This window comes from Neolamprologus brichardi, chromosome 15, assembly GCF_056152115.1.
Source record: "Neolamprologus brichardi isolate AB-2024 chromosome 15, ASM5615211v1, whole genome shotgun sequence".
Classification (NCBI taxonomy): Eukaryota; Metazoa; Chordata; class Actinopteri; order Cichliformes; family Cichlidae; genus Neolamprologus; species Neolamprologus brichardi.
The window spans coordinates 7,760,698-7,776,483 of record NC_142118.1 but is presented as its reverse complement, the minus strand read 5'-3'; the positions used below and the strand labels follow the sequence as shown (position 1 = coordinate 7,776,483).

The window sequence follows — 15,786 nt, the reverse complement described above, 5'->3', positions numbered from 1 at the left end:
AATCTGCACTGACAGATAATGAAAGGGCTACGTGGAGATGATAATGTTGTTTGGCAAGGCGCAACAGCGAATGTGAAAAAAAGATTAAATTAGCACAAAAGGGAGCCACACGTTGCAACCTGACATCTTAAATTGTCCTCCTTCCTTTATTCTGCTTGTCACAGCTGGTGGTATGTTTGATAGTACACAGCACACAAGACTACTGTACAACTGTTATTTTTCAACACTGTCCTAATATTAACAATTTTCTGAACAACTTGGGACTAACAGGGGGTCTAGCGCTGTGCAACACAATCTATGATTTACAAACACAAAAATAATCACTAGCTTCAGACGTCAGGCGGAGAATTTTTTTGACTTGAATTGAAGCTTGAGATTTATATATTGTTTATTCATTTGTTTATTTTTGCTATTTTAGCTAGGCTGCGGTAAAGAATTTGATTGCAGTAAGAGGTGTGTAGCGGTTTGATCTCTTTGTACAGGTTTCTGTATGTGATTCTTTTGGCTCTCGGTGGAGGCGGACGCACTTTTTCTCCTCTCCCCTCTCCCTATAAAATAATAATAAATAATTATAAAAAAAAAAAAAAAAAAAAAAAAATATATATATATATATATATATATACATATATATATATACACACACATATACATACATACACACACACACACACACACACACATATTTATATATAGTGGAGAAATGGTCACAATTGGCAGCCAATGCAGCCAACTGTGGATGCTGGTGCTTCTAAACCCCTGCCTTTGAAGGTCTTAGCACTCTCTGCATTTATAAAGAGACTACAGAATGAGCTCCCTTATAGCATGGTAAAAGTGAAATGGGAGAGTGCAGTCCAGAGCATTCAGCTGAAGGCAACTTTTCAGGTTTTTTATGCGTGTGTGTTTTTTCTATTGAAAAAGAGCTTTAGCTAAAAATGTTTTAAGAGGAGGACCAGAGTTACCAACGGTCTGGATGCCTTGAGATGGAGAATCTCTGAAAGCTGTGGTTTTGTATTTTTTTTATGAATCCCAGATTACAAGTTTTCCCCTGCTTTCAGCTTTAAACTAAGCTGCTCACCTCATGATTACAGCTTCATAGCTCATCCACCTTTTGGCAAAAAAGTGAGTAGCGCTTTATATTACAGTTCTGTAAAAACAGTAATATTTATGTGTTAATAGAAGTAATAATTAAGATTATTACATTGTTGCACTAGTCATTTTGCCTCATTGGTCCTTTTAAATGTCTACATTACTACCATTTGTGGTCTCTTATTACATTAGTAATAACAAGCTGCTACTTGGTTGTTAATTTGGTAATTGCATATTGCATTTACTTAGTTAATGCCTTTTTATTAACAAACTGCTTATCAAACATTAATTCATTATTAACATGTTATTACCAAGCCATTACAGAAAGTGCTACCAGAAAGAAAAAGCTGTATTTCTCAAAGTTATCCATATTTCAAGATTCAAGATTCTCTGTCATTGTGCATGTAGGGGCATTGTTGGGAAGTTACTAAAAGCAGATTAACTAACATTTGGCACTGCATATCTTTGCAAACTACCTCAGTATGTACATGGGTATTGACATTGAGTTTTTTTGCATATACTGTAGAACATCAAGAACCTTGACATCAAAAATAAAATACCTGAGTGCAGCGACTACTCTCTCCACAGCATCGTGAAGGACACTTTTGAGAGACAGGTCTAAGGATCCAACAGTGACGCGCAGAAGCTCTCCAATCTGCTCCAGGGGCTGTCCATCAGTTGCCATAGTGACTGCTAACTCGCAGACTTTTGACCTCTCAGAACGTGACAAATCGTAAAGTTGACTGTAGGCCCGCAGCTGCTCCTAGAACAGGAACAAAACATGGAAAAAAGTAGCAAAACACAATAATGTTAAAAACAATGATTAAAGACTAAGGTAGTAGATTTAATCTCAACGTACAAGATCACAGTCTTTTTAGGGGCCATAAAATATTAAGACATTAGAGACAAACTAATATTAATGAGATGACAGAAAGAGTTCTTAAGGGGAAAAAAGGCACTGTGAAAAAAGTGCACAAAATTGTCAGAGATCAAGGACATGTGTGTCGTAGGAAGTACAAAATGTATTTAGTTAGGTTCTCAATCATAACCTCTTTTGAAAAACAGAATGTAATAATTTGCAAATTTAAAGCTGGGTAAAAACAAAATATGAAATGTTAAAGCTGAGAAATGTGTTCTTCTTAAGATAAACACTCGGGTCTAAAATGTTAGGATAGGGTCAAAATATTACTGGAAAACTCGCCACCAACACATCTCACAACTGGAACCCTGGCAGTAAAATGATTAATGATTTAAATAAAAATAAACAAAATCAGACAGGCCGTTTCTTTCAGAAGTAAAAAAGAGATGACATTCACCACTTTATCAGAGGAACACATCATGCCATAATCTAAAGAGACAACCGAGAAATAAAATACTGACATCAATATCCACAAACGGAGAAAACTGGAGGAGTGGCCGGCCTACCAAAATTACTCAGAGTGCATTGATGACCCATCCAGGAGGTCACAAAAGAACCCAGAACAACATCTGCAACGGAACAACTGCAGGCCTCACTTACATTAGTTAAGGTCAGAGTTCATGACTCTTCATTAAGAAAGAGACTGGGCAAAAACGCGTCCATGGGAGAATTTCAAGACGAAAACTACTGCTGACCGAAAAGAACAGAAAGGCTCGTCTCACAATTACCAAAGAAAAACACATTATATGAAAATATTCTGTGGACTGATGAGACAACTTTTGGGAGGTTTGAGTCCCGTTACATCTAAAAGTAATACAGCATTTCATTAAAAAAATTACAAAAAAATCAACCCACCAGTCCAACATGGTGGCGATAGTGTTGCCAAGAGTGGCACAACCACTTATTAGGTTTAGGAGTCAATTATTTTTTTCACATACAGTAGGGCAAAGTAGGTTTGGATAACCTTTTTCCTTAATAAGTGAAAATTTTAAAACTGCATTTTGCATTTAATCAGGTATCTATGTCTAATATTAAAGCTTAAGTGTGACAAATATGCAAAAAACTAAGACATCAGAAAGAGGGCAAATGCTTTTTCCTGGCACTGTATATTACCATTTAGACATTTTCAATGTGTGAGTGTCATTATCAGGGTTTTGGCTCTATTAATGCATGGTCACATGCCTCTGGTTGTTACATTTTACACCCCTATCTGACTTTTCAGCTAAACGCTACGAGCACAAATGCCAGAGGATAAGGCTGACAAGGTCTTTGGAGCTGCCTGAAGCTAAAGGTTATTTAATTGCTGGTACTTTCCTCCTTTCACACATGGTGTCCAATACGGGACTGTACTAGCAGTTAGTAAGTGCACCTAATATAAAAAACATGCTTCATGAGTTTCAGCATATTGTTTTCACTACTACTTTAATGACCAAATAACTCCTTCAGAATAAGTTTTGAAAAATAATGCACTTCTAAAGATATACATATTTTAATTAGTTGTAAGAAAAACATGAACTTAAACACCTTGCTCCGGTTCTCAAAGTATATGCATGAAAGGATTCAGTAATTACTCTATCCCATCTTGATTTGTTTCATTAATCATTGTTGAACCATGGCCACTTTTCACTATTCATTCCATAAACCTTTTTTTTTACATGGCATATAAAGTAAAAGCACTGCATATTGTTTTAGAGGGATGATTACTGGTCATTCCAGTTCAATATTTACACTAATTAATGAGTAAAAATCTTCAATTAAAATGTGTTCCTCATGTGTCCAATTCCAAACAACATTGTAAACACTTTCAGGGTCAGTGACATACAACAAGTCAGCACTAGAAAAAATTCAGGTCCAGAGAGCAAGAAGGAAACTTCAGCCCAGGCAGCTGCAGAAGTCATAAATGCGATTCAATTTCATGCATAAAAGATGGATTTGGTGTGCGTTTGCTGCAATGCTGTCATGTTCCCCAGGGAACCTTCCAACATTCAGTCTAATCACAAACCCTTCAGTGCCTGTTGCAGCTGCAGTAGAATTGAGCTCAAGCCGTTGAAAGACCCTCCTCCTAAACTAAGGTCGCTTTTTGATACAAACTCTCAGCAGGAAGCTACATCCAGACAGTTCAGTCGCAGTATCAGGAAATGTGATGTCTGTGCTTTCTGTGTCTCGTGTGTCTTTTCCAAATCCACCATTAAAATACCACTTGGAAATCGTCCAAATCCATAAGCTATTTTAACAGTGAAGGTGTTTGGCACATGTTCAAACAGATTCAACAAGGTGCTGGAAACACTCCTCAGAGATTCTGGTTCACATCGACATGACAGCAACACATATTGGCTGCAGATATGTCAGCTGCACATCAATAATGTGAGTCTCCCATTCTATCATGCCCCAAAGGATTGAGATATGGTGTGAACTGCAATCTGCTGTGCGTCTGAAATGAACTTATTGTCATGTTCAAGAAAACAGTTTGACATGATTTGGGCTTCTGTGACATGGTGAGTTATCCTACTGGAAGAAGCTATTAGAAGATGGGTTCATTATGGTCACAAAGTGTTGAACATGAGTCAGCTAATCAGGCTCATTGTGGTGTATAAACGACATTCCTATTGTTTACATTAAATTGGACTTCTACTATCTCAATGTTGCTACCTGACAACGTGAGCTTGTGTGAACTGTTGCCCATCTTTAACCGATGACTGTGGGTTCAACATGCTCTGCATACCTTTGTTCTAACTGTCCCTATCAGCTCAAAGCAGTCTGGCAATTCTCCTGTGACCTCTGACATCAACAGTGCATTTTCACCCAATAAACTGCCGCTCACTGGATTTTCTCTTTTTTGGATCACTCTCTGTAAACCCTGGAAATGGTTTTGCAGTATAACCCTAATAGATTAGATGTTTTTGAAACAGACTAGACTGTCTGCCACCAATAATGATGCCATGTGGAAAGTCACTTAGATTATCATTCTTCCTCATTCTGATTTTCAGTTTAAACCTCAGCAGGTCGTCTTGACCCTGTCTTCATACCTATATGCCCTTAGGTATTGCTCTGTGATTGGCATATTTGCCCTAATGTGCAGTTGAACAGGTGTACCGAACAAATCTGCTGGTAAGTATTCAGGTTACTCAAATACATACATTCCTTATGTTGACATCATATTTATGCTAGGAATATCAAATATGCATGATATTTTCTCTGTACATTAAATTTCAAAGCATAATATCATATAAAGCCTGAAGAGTGTCTTGTTGTGTAACATCTCTTTTGTGGATATCCTTTTAGTTTCACGGATGTGTTCTGCAGCACTCAGTGCCAAGAGCCAGACCACGAATGCCTGTCAGAAAAAATTAGCACTTTAAGTAAAGCACCAGTTAGAGGAAATGGACATGATGATGACATGATGAGTGTGTCATGAAACTAAGCTCTCTATTCATTGCTCTCTGTTCCAATCCTTAGCTATGATCACAAGAGAGTTTAAGGACAAAGAAAGTAGCGGGTATGAGGCTCCTCCAAAGAGTAGCAGCTAGGGGGAAAAAAGGCATGTAATAGGGATTCCCATTTCACCTGGAGGAAATGGGGGACGCTGGTAGGATAATGGAGATCTTAGCCACTCTGTGTATCATTGTGCAGCCTCAGTGCGTGGATGAAAAAAAAAGGCTATTGTTAATTTTGTTAATATTACATACTACTCTAAAGTGTAACTATCAAGGACATGGTTTTCATAGCCCACAGTATGTGATTCACCACATCAAAAGGAATATGGAACATAGAAAGGAATAGCCCTGCTGCTACAGAGACAAATCACACGATCTGTTGTTATTATTTTCTTTGCTGTTTTTCTCACAATTGCTTGAGTTAATAGTTTAAAAATCACTATTTACAATATCAAGAACATGCCATTTGATGTCCTTATTGTAGGTCAAGGCCTCTGTGTTTTGATTCTTTGTGTTAGATAGGTTTAACAGTATTTCTAGCAGCTGGTCACGTACACTTGATAAACGACCACAGTATAGCCAAACAGAGCCTACAGAGCTTCTTGTATCTATCTCTCCCTACCTATCTGCCCTTTTCTGGTTCTTATATCCCTTATTTTAATACATCTCCAAGGATACAATCACATCCTCCACCAAAAAAAGGAAAGTTATATTATAGAGGATGCAGTGTCTGTGTGTGTGCTTGTGTATGTGTGTGTGTGCCCATGTATGCATCAGTGACTCTGCCCTAAAGCTCTGCCTGGTAATTCTTGTGTCTTCCACTCTATTATGGAGGGTATGTGCTTTTAAACACAGTTAAAACTGGGACAAAATATTATTAACTTGCACAGTGTGGGGGTCAGAAATCACCAGTTTTCAATGATATCTTGTCGCATAGCAACACTTAGCTCGCCAAGTTATAATGTCCCCTCTCTCTAGCCCCACATTCAGATTGTGTATACACACACAGGCAGCCACAGTGAGGTGACAGTGGGGTAAGTCAGTGTGACTTTGCTTAATGAGATACAGCATGGTGCTTGTACCGTATATACGTCCATACGGCGGGGCTCATTTGAAACAGCAGACCACAGATTTACATTAATATACCCTTGACTGGCCCCTCTGAGGCTGGGAAGAGCTTAGCCGAGCAGAACCACCCCCAAAATATACAACACACATACCCACACATATCCACACATAGACACAAGCTTTACAAGTACTGTATATGCAGGCACCATTTGTATGTACAGCCAAAAGTGACCTTATGAACTGGCAAAGAAGTAAGAAGTGAGAGTCAAATGTCTTCTTCACTTTAGGGCCTATTAAACTTACCGTTCCATAGGCAATTGCATTTGTGTGGGGATTGCATTTATTCACTGATTTTGCTTCCAAGGAGCCAGAAATACACCGAGCTCAAGGGATGAAACGATGTTGTGTCTACTAATAACAGACAGCTTTAAAAAAACTCATTTAAAACTTATTTTTAGACACTTTGTTACTAGCAGCCTGTTGCAGAAACATAATTTGTTCTCATTTCTTTAGCTGAGTCTATGAAAAATGCCAAAGATAACAAAGTTTGACAGGCATAAAATAGGCTTTTTGTTCAAATAAATTACAAGAAAGCTTGTCTGAAAGAGTTCAAGCTGTGTTGAAGAATAAAGGTGGTCGCACCAAATATTGACTTTCAGGCTGTTAGAATGGTACAAACTCTTCTTATATACTGCTTTTGCATTAATGGTTGCACATTTCAAGAAATCGCTAATTTTACCAAAATATAAAGAGATGAGAGGTGGCTCAAGACTTTTGCACAGCACTATGAATGTAAGGTTTACAATATGAAGACTTCTGAATTGAGTTTATACATGGATGATGCTGATCAGCTGATCAGTTAAAAGCAGAAGTTAGAAGCAACTGAAGAATTTGCTCTTTTAGCAATAATGATTCTTTTATATATACAGTACACACAAAAACATAAATAATGATATTAATAATCCATCCACACAAACAAGCTAGCTTTATTTTGGAACCATTTTTGTGTGACTAGCCACATGCCTCATTTCTTTGAAAAGTAGATCAGCTCATGCGTTTTTGATTTTTGCATCATTTTTTATGCAAATTCTTTGAGTTTCTTTGTGTTTCCTATGAAAACAAACTGTGTTTGGCTGGATAATAGTTGTAATTATTTACCACTTAAGTTTGTGGATTAGAATGATTGCACGATACATTGTCCTGCGTGCTAAAGAATAATTCTGTCCCCGATTTAATTAACCAGCTGGCAAATATCGCACTTAAACTTTGTGTGTTCTTGCAATGGATCATTAAAAGCACATTTACACAAAGAGCAAATCTCACTCTCCGAAAAAGAATAAAATGGCTCAAGTGTTTGGCAGATGGGGCTTACCTCCTGGCTGTCTTTGAGTGACAGAATGAAGGGATGACTCAGAGTGTCCAGGTGGGCCTGAGATTGCTGCAGGTGTGCTAGAGCCTCATCAAAAGTCATTCCTGCAGGGTCCGTCCCTTCCTGCTCCCTACTGTCATCACCTCCTCTCTTCCTGTTCTTCTCACCCAGCTGGCGCAGGGCTTTGGTGGCTCGCTTTATCACCTCCAACCTCGCTTGGATGCTCAACTGGACATGAAATGGATGGAAGAAAGAGAATGGGAGAGAGGTGGAAGTTGGGGAGGTGTGGAATTGAGCAAAGAGAAGCAGAGAGAGAGGTGCTCAAGTTATATACTCGTAAATTCATTTAAAAAGGACCGAGTTAAAGAGAGGTAGGTACAACCTAATCTATCTGCATTTCAATACTATCAGGAACTTGAGTAGCATGTGCATGTGTATAAGGAGTGTGTGTTTGAGTGAGAGGGATCATAGCTGCCAGCCTGGAGTAATTGATTTTATTCAGACTGAGCAGGTTAACCATTCATGGGGAGAAGAGTGGGCCTCGGGCTGCAGGAGGTTTTTATGCTTGAACAGAAACGCACAAACTTAGACCCCGACAAGACACACACACATTCTCACTTTCAACATGTGCTACGTACACCCCATTTTGAATTTGCTGTAATCTTCACCGAGATCGTCAGAACATTTCTCTGGCAAGTAAGACGCTCATTTAAATTGAGTTTATTTAGTAATAATAATAATAATAATGGATTGCATTTATATAGCGCTTTTCGGGGCCCTCAAAGTGCTTTTTACAATCCAACTATTCAGTCACTCTCACATTCACACACTGGTGGAGGCAAGCTACAGTTGTAGCCACAGCTGCCCTGGGGCAGACTGACAGAAGCGAGGCTGCCATATCGCGCCATCGGCCCCTCTGGCCCTCACCAGTAGGCGGCAGGTGAAGTGTCTTGCCCAAGGACACAACGACCGAGACTGTCCGGGGCTCGAACCGGCAACCGTCCGGTTACAAGACGAACTGCCAACTCTTTGAGCCACGATCATCCTTTGTACTGTTTGTATTTGTACAAATGTGTTATGAAGTGTGTATCCTACTGAATCAAATCCTGGTATTCAGAGTCAACATCAGTCAGAGTCTCGGGTAAGGTTAGAAAAGAAGTTAGAAGTTGAGTAAGATGGGATGCATCCACCAAAGAGGTTAGCTGAGATCAATAATCTGTTTCCCTTCAGAAAAAAATGTCCAATGGGAAGTTTCGGCCCGAGACATGCATTTCAATCCTTGGCCTTGTAGGAAATTAATCAACGATGGCAACGGTGAATCAATTCATCATTGCCACCCAATGGTCAAAAGGTCGAAAATATTCCTAAATGTGAGAAGGGACTCGATTTTCCCTTTGCACGTCTGAGGAGGACAGAAGAAAGAGAAGAGAGGGATGGTAATGGCAGAAGGAGCGGACGGTGTCTTCCTGAGAGGTAATTTGCATGTTAAAGAACACAAAGGGAAAACACTGCATGCTGGGAATTGGAGTTTAATTGGCTCTGAAGTCAAGAGGGATCAATTAGCTCTCTTGGAGTGGTAAGGAAAGAGAAGGGACACAGGACAAAAATAGAAAAAAAAGGGAAGGTCTGGAGAAGGGTGTTGGCAGGGTGCCAGGGCGAAGAAAAAAAAGAACAGCAGGCTACTATTGATAAGGTGCACTGAGGCGCTTTAAGTCTACTGCAGGACAATTTTTCACAGTCCTGTAATTATGTGGCTGACATTCCTTGTGAAATTTTATAATTTCTTTTATAAATCATGACTGGTATGTGCTTTGAGGCTGCAGAAAGTGGATGGGAACAGAATAATGTATTTGAAATTAGGAGAGGGCTTTTGGCATTCCAGAAATTGGGCCACAGGCATTAGAGAAGACCGGCACGACAATGATGAGTGTGGAGTGAGGAAAATGACAGTTTGATGTAGGGAGTGAAAATCCCCGCAATCTTCCCTTTAACCAAATACGAATCCTGCCTTTGCGGCAGAAACAAACCTTCTGTGCTGCAATTAACCAGAGTCTGTCTACCTATCACAGCTCCTACCTGAGAAAGTAATAGAAAATAGATCTCTTCCGCTCAAACGACCCCCGCCCCCTTCATAGAATAATTTCTGTGAAAAAATGCCCCTCTGTTTGGTCCAATTAAGGCTTACGTTTTTAGATGCATCACGAGAGAAGGTGATGTTATCCAGGAAGCGGACAGCGTCGCCAGGGGCCAGCCTGTCCAGGTATTTGGCACAAGTGTCATAAGCGTGTAGGTAGTCTTGGTCGCTCTGAGGGGGTCTCTTCAGCAGCTGGGGGTCCCCTTTCCAGAACACCTTCTGCAGCCATACTGCGTGGACTGCACTGGCGGACACCGTGGCCCCACCACCACCGCCGGGCAAAGGCAAACGATTGGCAAGTTTGGAGATGGACAACACGTTCTGACTGGTCAGCACTGGTTGCAGAGTGGCCAGCGGATCCGAGGATTCATCCGTGAGCTTCCGATAGTTCAAACCTGCAAGCGTGAAAGACATATTACACGTTTACAACGCTTCCACCTTAAAAAAACGTGTTTGCCTCTTCACTGAAGCCTCGAGCTATATGATCAAAAAAAGAACAAGTATACTTGGATGCTCCTCTCTTGTCCTTGTGTACTGGGATCTTTGACACTCCTTTGTATGTCTCAATTATGGAAGGTAGATGTTGAACACTTACAAAAAGCTGTAGTAGCTTTACATTAGCTTTATGTTTAGCTCAAGGTACTTTAAACATGGCATAACAAAGGTCCTTTTACTGCTACAACTTCAAGATCAATAATGGGAATTGTAAAAAGAGTATTTACATATGAACAATAAGCATGTTTGTTCTCCACGGCAGAGTATAACAGTTGCATTGTGTCGGAAGGGGAACACAATGTACCATTTTTATAGCGTGCATACAGTGCATGCTTATGTATTACTATTCTTTCTGTTTTCTGCGACAACCAAGCAGACGAGAGATTTGCACAGGACGTTGAATATTCCATCACATGACAGAAAAGCATCAGGAGATGAAAAGCATCTCAGGAAAGAGTAAACAGCGGATGTGAACAACAAGGATTGCGTGTGACCTGCGTGTGAAAGGGGTGCCGGCCGTCTCTGCCTGCATGCAAACATGTACAGTTTGACTGTCAAACTGTCTGCGTGCATCATATTTACCACTGCAGCACCCCCGGAGTAGGCATTTGTGTGTGTGTATGAGAGAGAGCGAGAGAGCCGGTGGTGTGCTCTTGGTCTCCAGCGCTATCAGACAGACGCATTACTGTAGCAACGCCATGGCCTGTCTGGGCTTTAAATATTTTAACACGGGTCTGCCTGTGGGGAGGGTTCTGTCAATGCTGCTTGAAATCATTCACACAATTGCAAGCATACACGCACACACACAAAACTTTCCAGGTTGAACCCACATACACAAACACACACACACACCTCCCAGACAGGCCCAGACAGACATGTAAACCGCAGATACTTACATATGTACTCTTTCCCTCCGGCTTCACCTGCCCCACCCACTCCTCATATTGCCTCTCTTTCCCCCTTTCCACTAGAGCCCGCTCAGACGGTCACCCGGTACTGTGTCTGAAAATGTGATGAGCACTCGACACACGCCACCTGTCTCCAACTCATCTAAAAGCCTCTGTAAGTACATCTGGGCAGGCTAGTTTGCATGTGTCTGTTCAGGACTGCAAATGAGTCATTTTGAATGAGCATGTCAGAAGAGTTGGAAAGTGTTGGTAGAAAGTTAGAGGCCCCAGAGACACGGCAACAGCCTGTGTATCAGTTTTGCTGCAGGAAGTGTGAATACGTGGGTTATGTTTCAACAGTATGTGTGTGCATGTGTGTGAATGAGTGAGTGAGAGCGAGACATACAGTACAGAAAGTGTTAGCGTGAAAGTGTTAACGTCACAAAGTCACTATATGCACTTGTGCATGCATATAAAGTAAATCTGGCTTAGTGTGTATATGCGTGTGCATTAATCTATTAGTACTCACGATGCTGCAACTCCTGGTAGCTTATGTGCTGCAATAAAGCATGGACTTTGGTTCTCCCCATGGCTAAACGGCATTTATGCAACTGTCAGCATCTATGCTGCCTGTTTAAAACGAGTGCATCCATTTTCCTTTATTTTCTGTGTTTTTAAGCGGGTTTAGGGCAACATTAGCAGCTCTACCCATGCTTTCCTGAAATCAAGACATTATTCTGCATTCTGTATAAAAGATTTCTTAAAAACAGAATACTGTGCAAAAGCCTTGAGTCACCTTTCGATTCTTTATATTTTACTAGACAAATGGGAAATACGGGCCGAAATTTATTGAAATGTGGCAAAATTTATGCAAATATCGTAAATAAGGCTAAAACAGTGTTTGTGCAATTCTCTTGAGCTTGAAAGCCAATATTGGGTAAGACCACCTTTATTCAACACAGCCTGAACTCTTTTAAGTAAGCTTTCTTGTCATTTATGGAAGTAGTCTTTAGGATTAATTCTCCGGGCTTCTTGAAGGACATTTCAAAGACTGCCTTCTTGTGTAATTTGAACCTTCTCTCCCAGTTTCCCTTTCCCAAAGTTGAGTCCACTGAAACCAATTCACTCATCGGACATTACTTTGAAGGTGACATCCGGTCGACATGCAAGGCTCCGGCTACCTAGGTAACCTCTTAATGTACTTACTACCGGTTCATGTTTCAATCAATAGTACTCATGAATCTCATTGGTAGCCGCTTCAGTCACTTGCTTGGGAGTTTATTATCAGGTCCTGTGCTGAGCTCGCCTGCGGTTATTTTGCCTGTGGCCATGTGAAGTCACTCACCGTTATTTATTTTCTATGGTGTCTCATCGTCACGCCACATCTAGCATATGAAACCAGCTGTTTTTTGTGACAGGCTGCTAGTAACAAGTTCTCCGAAATTGAAGGTACAATTTAAAATAGGTTCTTTGCCAAGTTTTTCGTTATGTGTAGGCACAACCCTGCTTCATCCCTTCAGTTAGGCCTTTTCTGGTTTCATAGGTCAATGTTAAGTGGCTAAACAAATAAAAAGCATTCCTCTGGAAATGCTCATGTACAAGGACTGGGCTTAAAATGAGTGATATAGTAGGCAGTGTCCAAAGTATAAATCTGAAAGACCTTCAGAAAGCCTGAAGAACTATTGCTCACAAGCAGTTTAAAAAATTACAAGAAAGTCTGGCTAGTGGGGAGAAAAATATAAAAAAGAAGTACTCTAGGAGCAGAGTGCAAACCTCCACCAAGGCAGAACTACAAAGTTGGTAGAAGTTTGTAGTTCAGTAAAAATCAGATAAGGGCAGCATAACAGATGTTGACTCTAATCATAAAAACATTATGTTGGAGTAGGTAATAGATAAGAGGACTTGATTTGTTAATAACAATATTAACTTGAGGGTATTATATAATATTATACTACAGTATATTTCTAACTTCCTCTTGACAATGCTTTAATTTGAATACTTTTAGTGTAAGGTCAACTTGAAAGAAAGGCAGATGTGAAATGTAAAAATTAGGTTAAATGTGACATATTTGCAAACAAACTATAAGAAATATTAGATATTTAGAATACCAATATAATAGTATCATTCCCTAAATATTGGCATTACAAAAAAGGTATTACAATTTTTACTAGTTTTAATGATAAAAGGCATTTTATGAAGATCTGACCTTATTTGACCTTGAAGTAGAGGCCAGAGGTCCAAATTGACATCAGATTTACAATTTACTTAGTGTACTGACAACATTTACTATATGCGGTCAGTAGACCAGTGGCAGTAAGAAACAGTTTTAAATAGCTCTATAAAGCTTCATTATAACCTCCTCAGTGGAGGTAATCAAAAAGGAATTAAGGCTCAAGAGTTTTGTACAACACTGTAAAAATAAATGTAGGCTTAACAATGTAAAATTGCCTTGAGTTCATATTGTTCTGTCTATTGACTAACTGGTCTTCTGTTCATCTTCTACACGGATCATCAACTGCTGAGGAACCTTTTGCCCCGACGATGCAGTTTGAGCCTCATCTTGCTTTGTTTACATGGTTTATGTCTCTCCTGTGAAGAGCTGGGCTTATATTTGGATTGTTTCATAAAAGGTCCCATTCAGACCACCTGCACATGTGATTTCCTTATACATCTCTAACTTCAGCCTAGAACAACAGTTCTTTGAGTGGTAAACCTTCAGCCGCTGTCATTGTGAGTTGCATATAAGCGATAGAAGCACAAACGGGAGAAAACAGCGAGATGCTAATATAGTGATGTGGCAGTAATTGTGCATTAGTGAAACTGAAAAGCAGCAGTGGGAGTTAGTGCCTTTAAAGTTAATTTCATTTTTCTTACTTTATGTAAAACTGCATCCCGGTCTTGATGTGGATGTCTCAGTGTTGTGTGTGTACGTGATTTGGGCATGTGTGGTTCAGTGTGTTAAACAGAGACATGTGTCACCAGTAAAAGCTGTGGCGCTATCAGGAGCAGAAGGAGGAAGTGAGGCGTGAAAACACAGCTGACACCTGGCTGACCTTTACTGAACTTTTCCAAGAAGTGACACCAGCTTCACCCGTACGCAACAAAGTTTGAGCACTCTAGCCTGGAGCGCTGAACCAGTGACATGATGTCCTGGGAGAGGACCGAGTGCAATGCTTTCTCTCAGACCCTTGGTATATCAATAGGATTGATGCTGAATTGCTTTCTTTTTCACTTCACAGCCATATCATTATAGTTTTGCATGGTTCAACCCTGCTACTCTTCATCTTTGAAAACATCTACATGAGCTAATAGGGAAAAAAGGAAGCAGAATAAGATCAAAGGGCAAGATGAATCAGACATAAAGGATAATATGTGTAACTGGCACTATCAGGATGTCATCGGAGGTGTTTTATTTGTTCTTCCCAGTGAAATGTTAGCGACTAGCTTTATTCAGACAGTCAGTTGTTGTTTTTGTAAAATTCCACCTGACAACCGCTGACCAGAAGCAATGTCAGCATCTGTGTGTGAGTCATCAGTCATGTCGAGACAGATTGTCTTCAAGTCTGGACTTTTACTTCCTGACAGCACAGGCCAGAGGTGTTTTTTCCCCCACCAGTAACAGGTGCACTATCCCTATGAATTTGTTTTTTTGTTGCGTTTCACTCTTCAGAAACTGCATTCTTCAGTAAATGAGGGCTATTATTTAGTCTGCAAATAGAAATGGCAGCACTCTGTTTTTCTAGAGTATACGCCTGTTTGCCGAATGCAAAATGACTTCCCTCATGATTTCACACAAAATGCTTTTTAAATAACTGGAATTATACAAAAATTTAAAAGCAAGAAATGTTGCCATGATTTTTTTGTCTGGTTCATTTTGTTTTGGGTTTTAATTTTCAGTAGTGACAACCTGTCAAAGAATCTAGCATTCCTTGTAGGACTGGATAATTGCCTGACATGGGAGGGTCATCAACTCGTGTACACTCTCACCTGGGACCTTCCGTCTAAAAATACTGGCCCACAGACTCACTTTGTATTCTATTCTCTGTGCCTGGCATCAGCTATTTGCATTTGCAACTTCAATAACTTACTACTTACTAAAAAAAACATAGCAATTCATTACGAGGTCTTATATTAGGTAAATACAACCCCAGATTAACCAAAACACATGATATATTGCACCACATCATTATCGTTTTATCAAAAACTAAGACACAATGCACAAGCATTGTGTGAAAAGCTAAACACGCCTTTACTGCTGTCACAGGTAATGGAGCATTGAGGTGTATGTTAACAAAAGGCCATGGAGGAAAGACATCAGCAATATCATCAGAGAAGCAAATGCTGCTGCTGATCGGGGTTATAAGGCCATTTCCAAACAATTTGAAGTTCATCAT

General features: G+C 40.0%; 1 protein-coding gene across 1 annotated transcript in view; it reads right to left on the bottom strand.

Moving 5' to 3' along the window:
• nbas (NBAS subunit of NRZ tethering complex) overlaps window positions 1–15,786 on the bottom strand; it is a 184,251-nt gene that overhangs the window by 51,619 nt on the left and 116,846 nt on the right. Inside the window, exons 45-47 of the mRNA XM_087852710.1 lie at window positions 10,062–10,405; window positions 7,880–8,104; window positions 1,647–1,849 (exon numbers count right to left, since the gene is read on the bottom strand). Coding sequence (XP_087708836.1) covers window positions 1,647–1,849; window positions 7,880–8,104; window positions 10,062–10,405 — 772 coding nt within the window. The remainder of the gene's footprint in view (window positions 1–1,646; window positions 1,850–7,879; window positions 8,105–10,061; window positions 10,406–15,786) is intronic.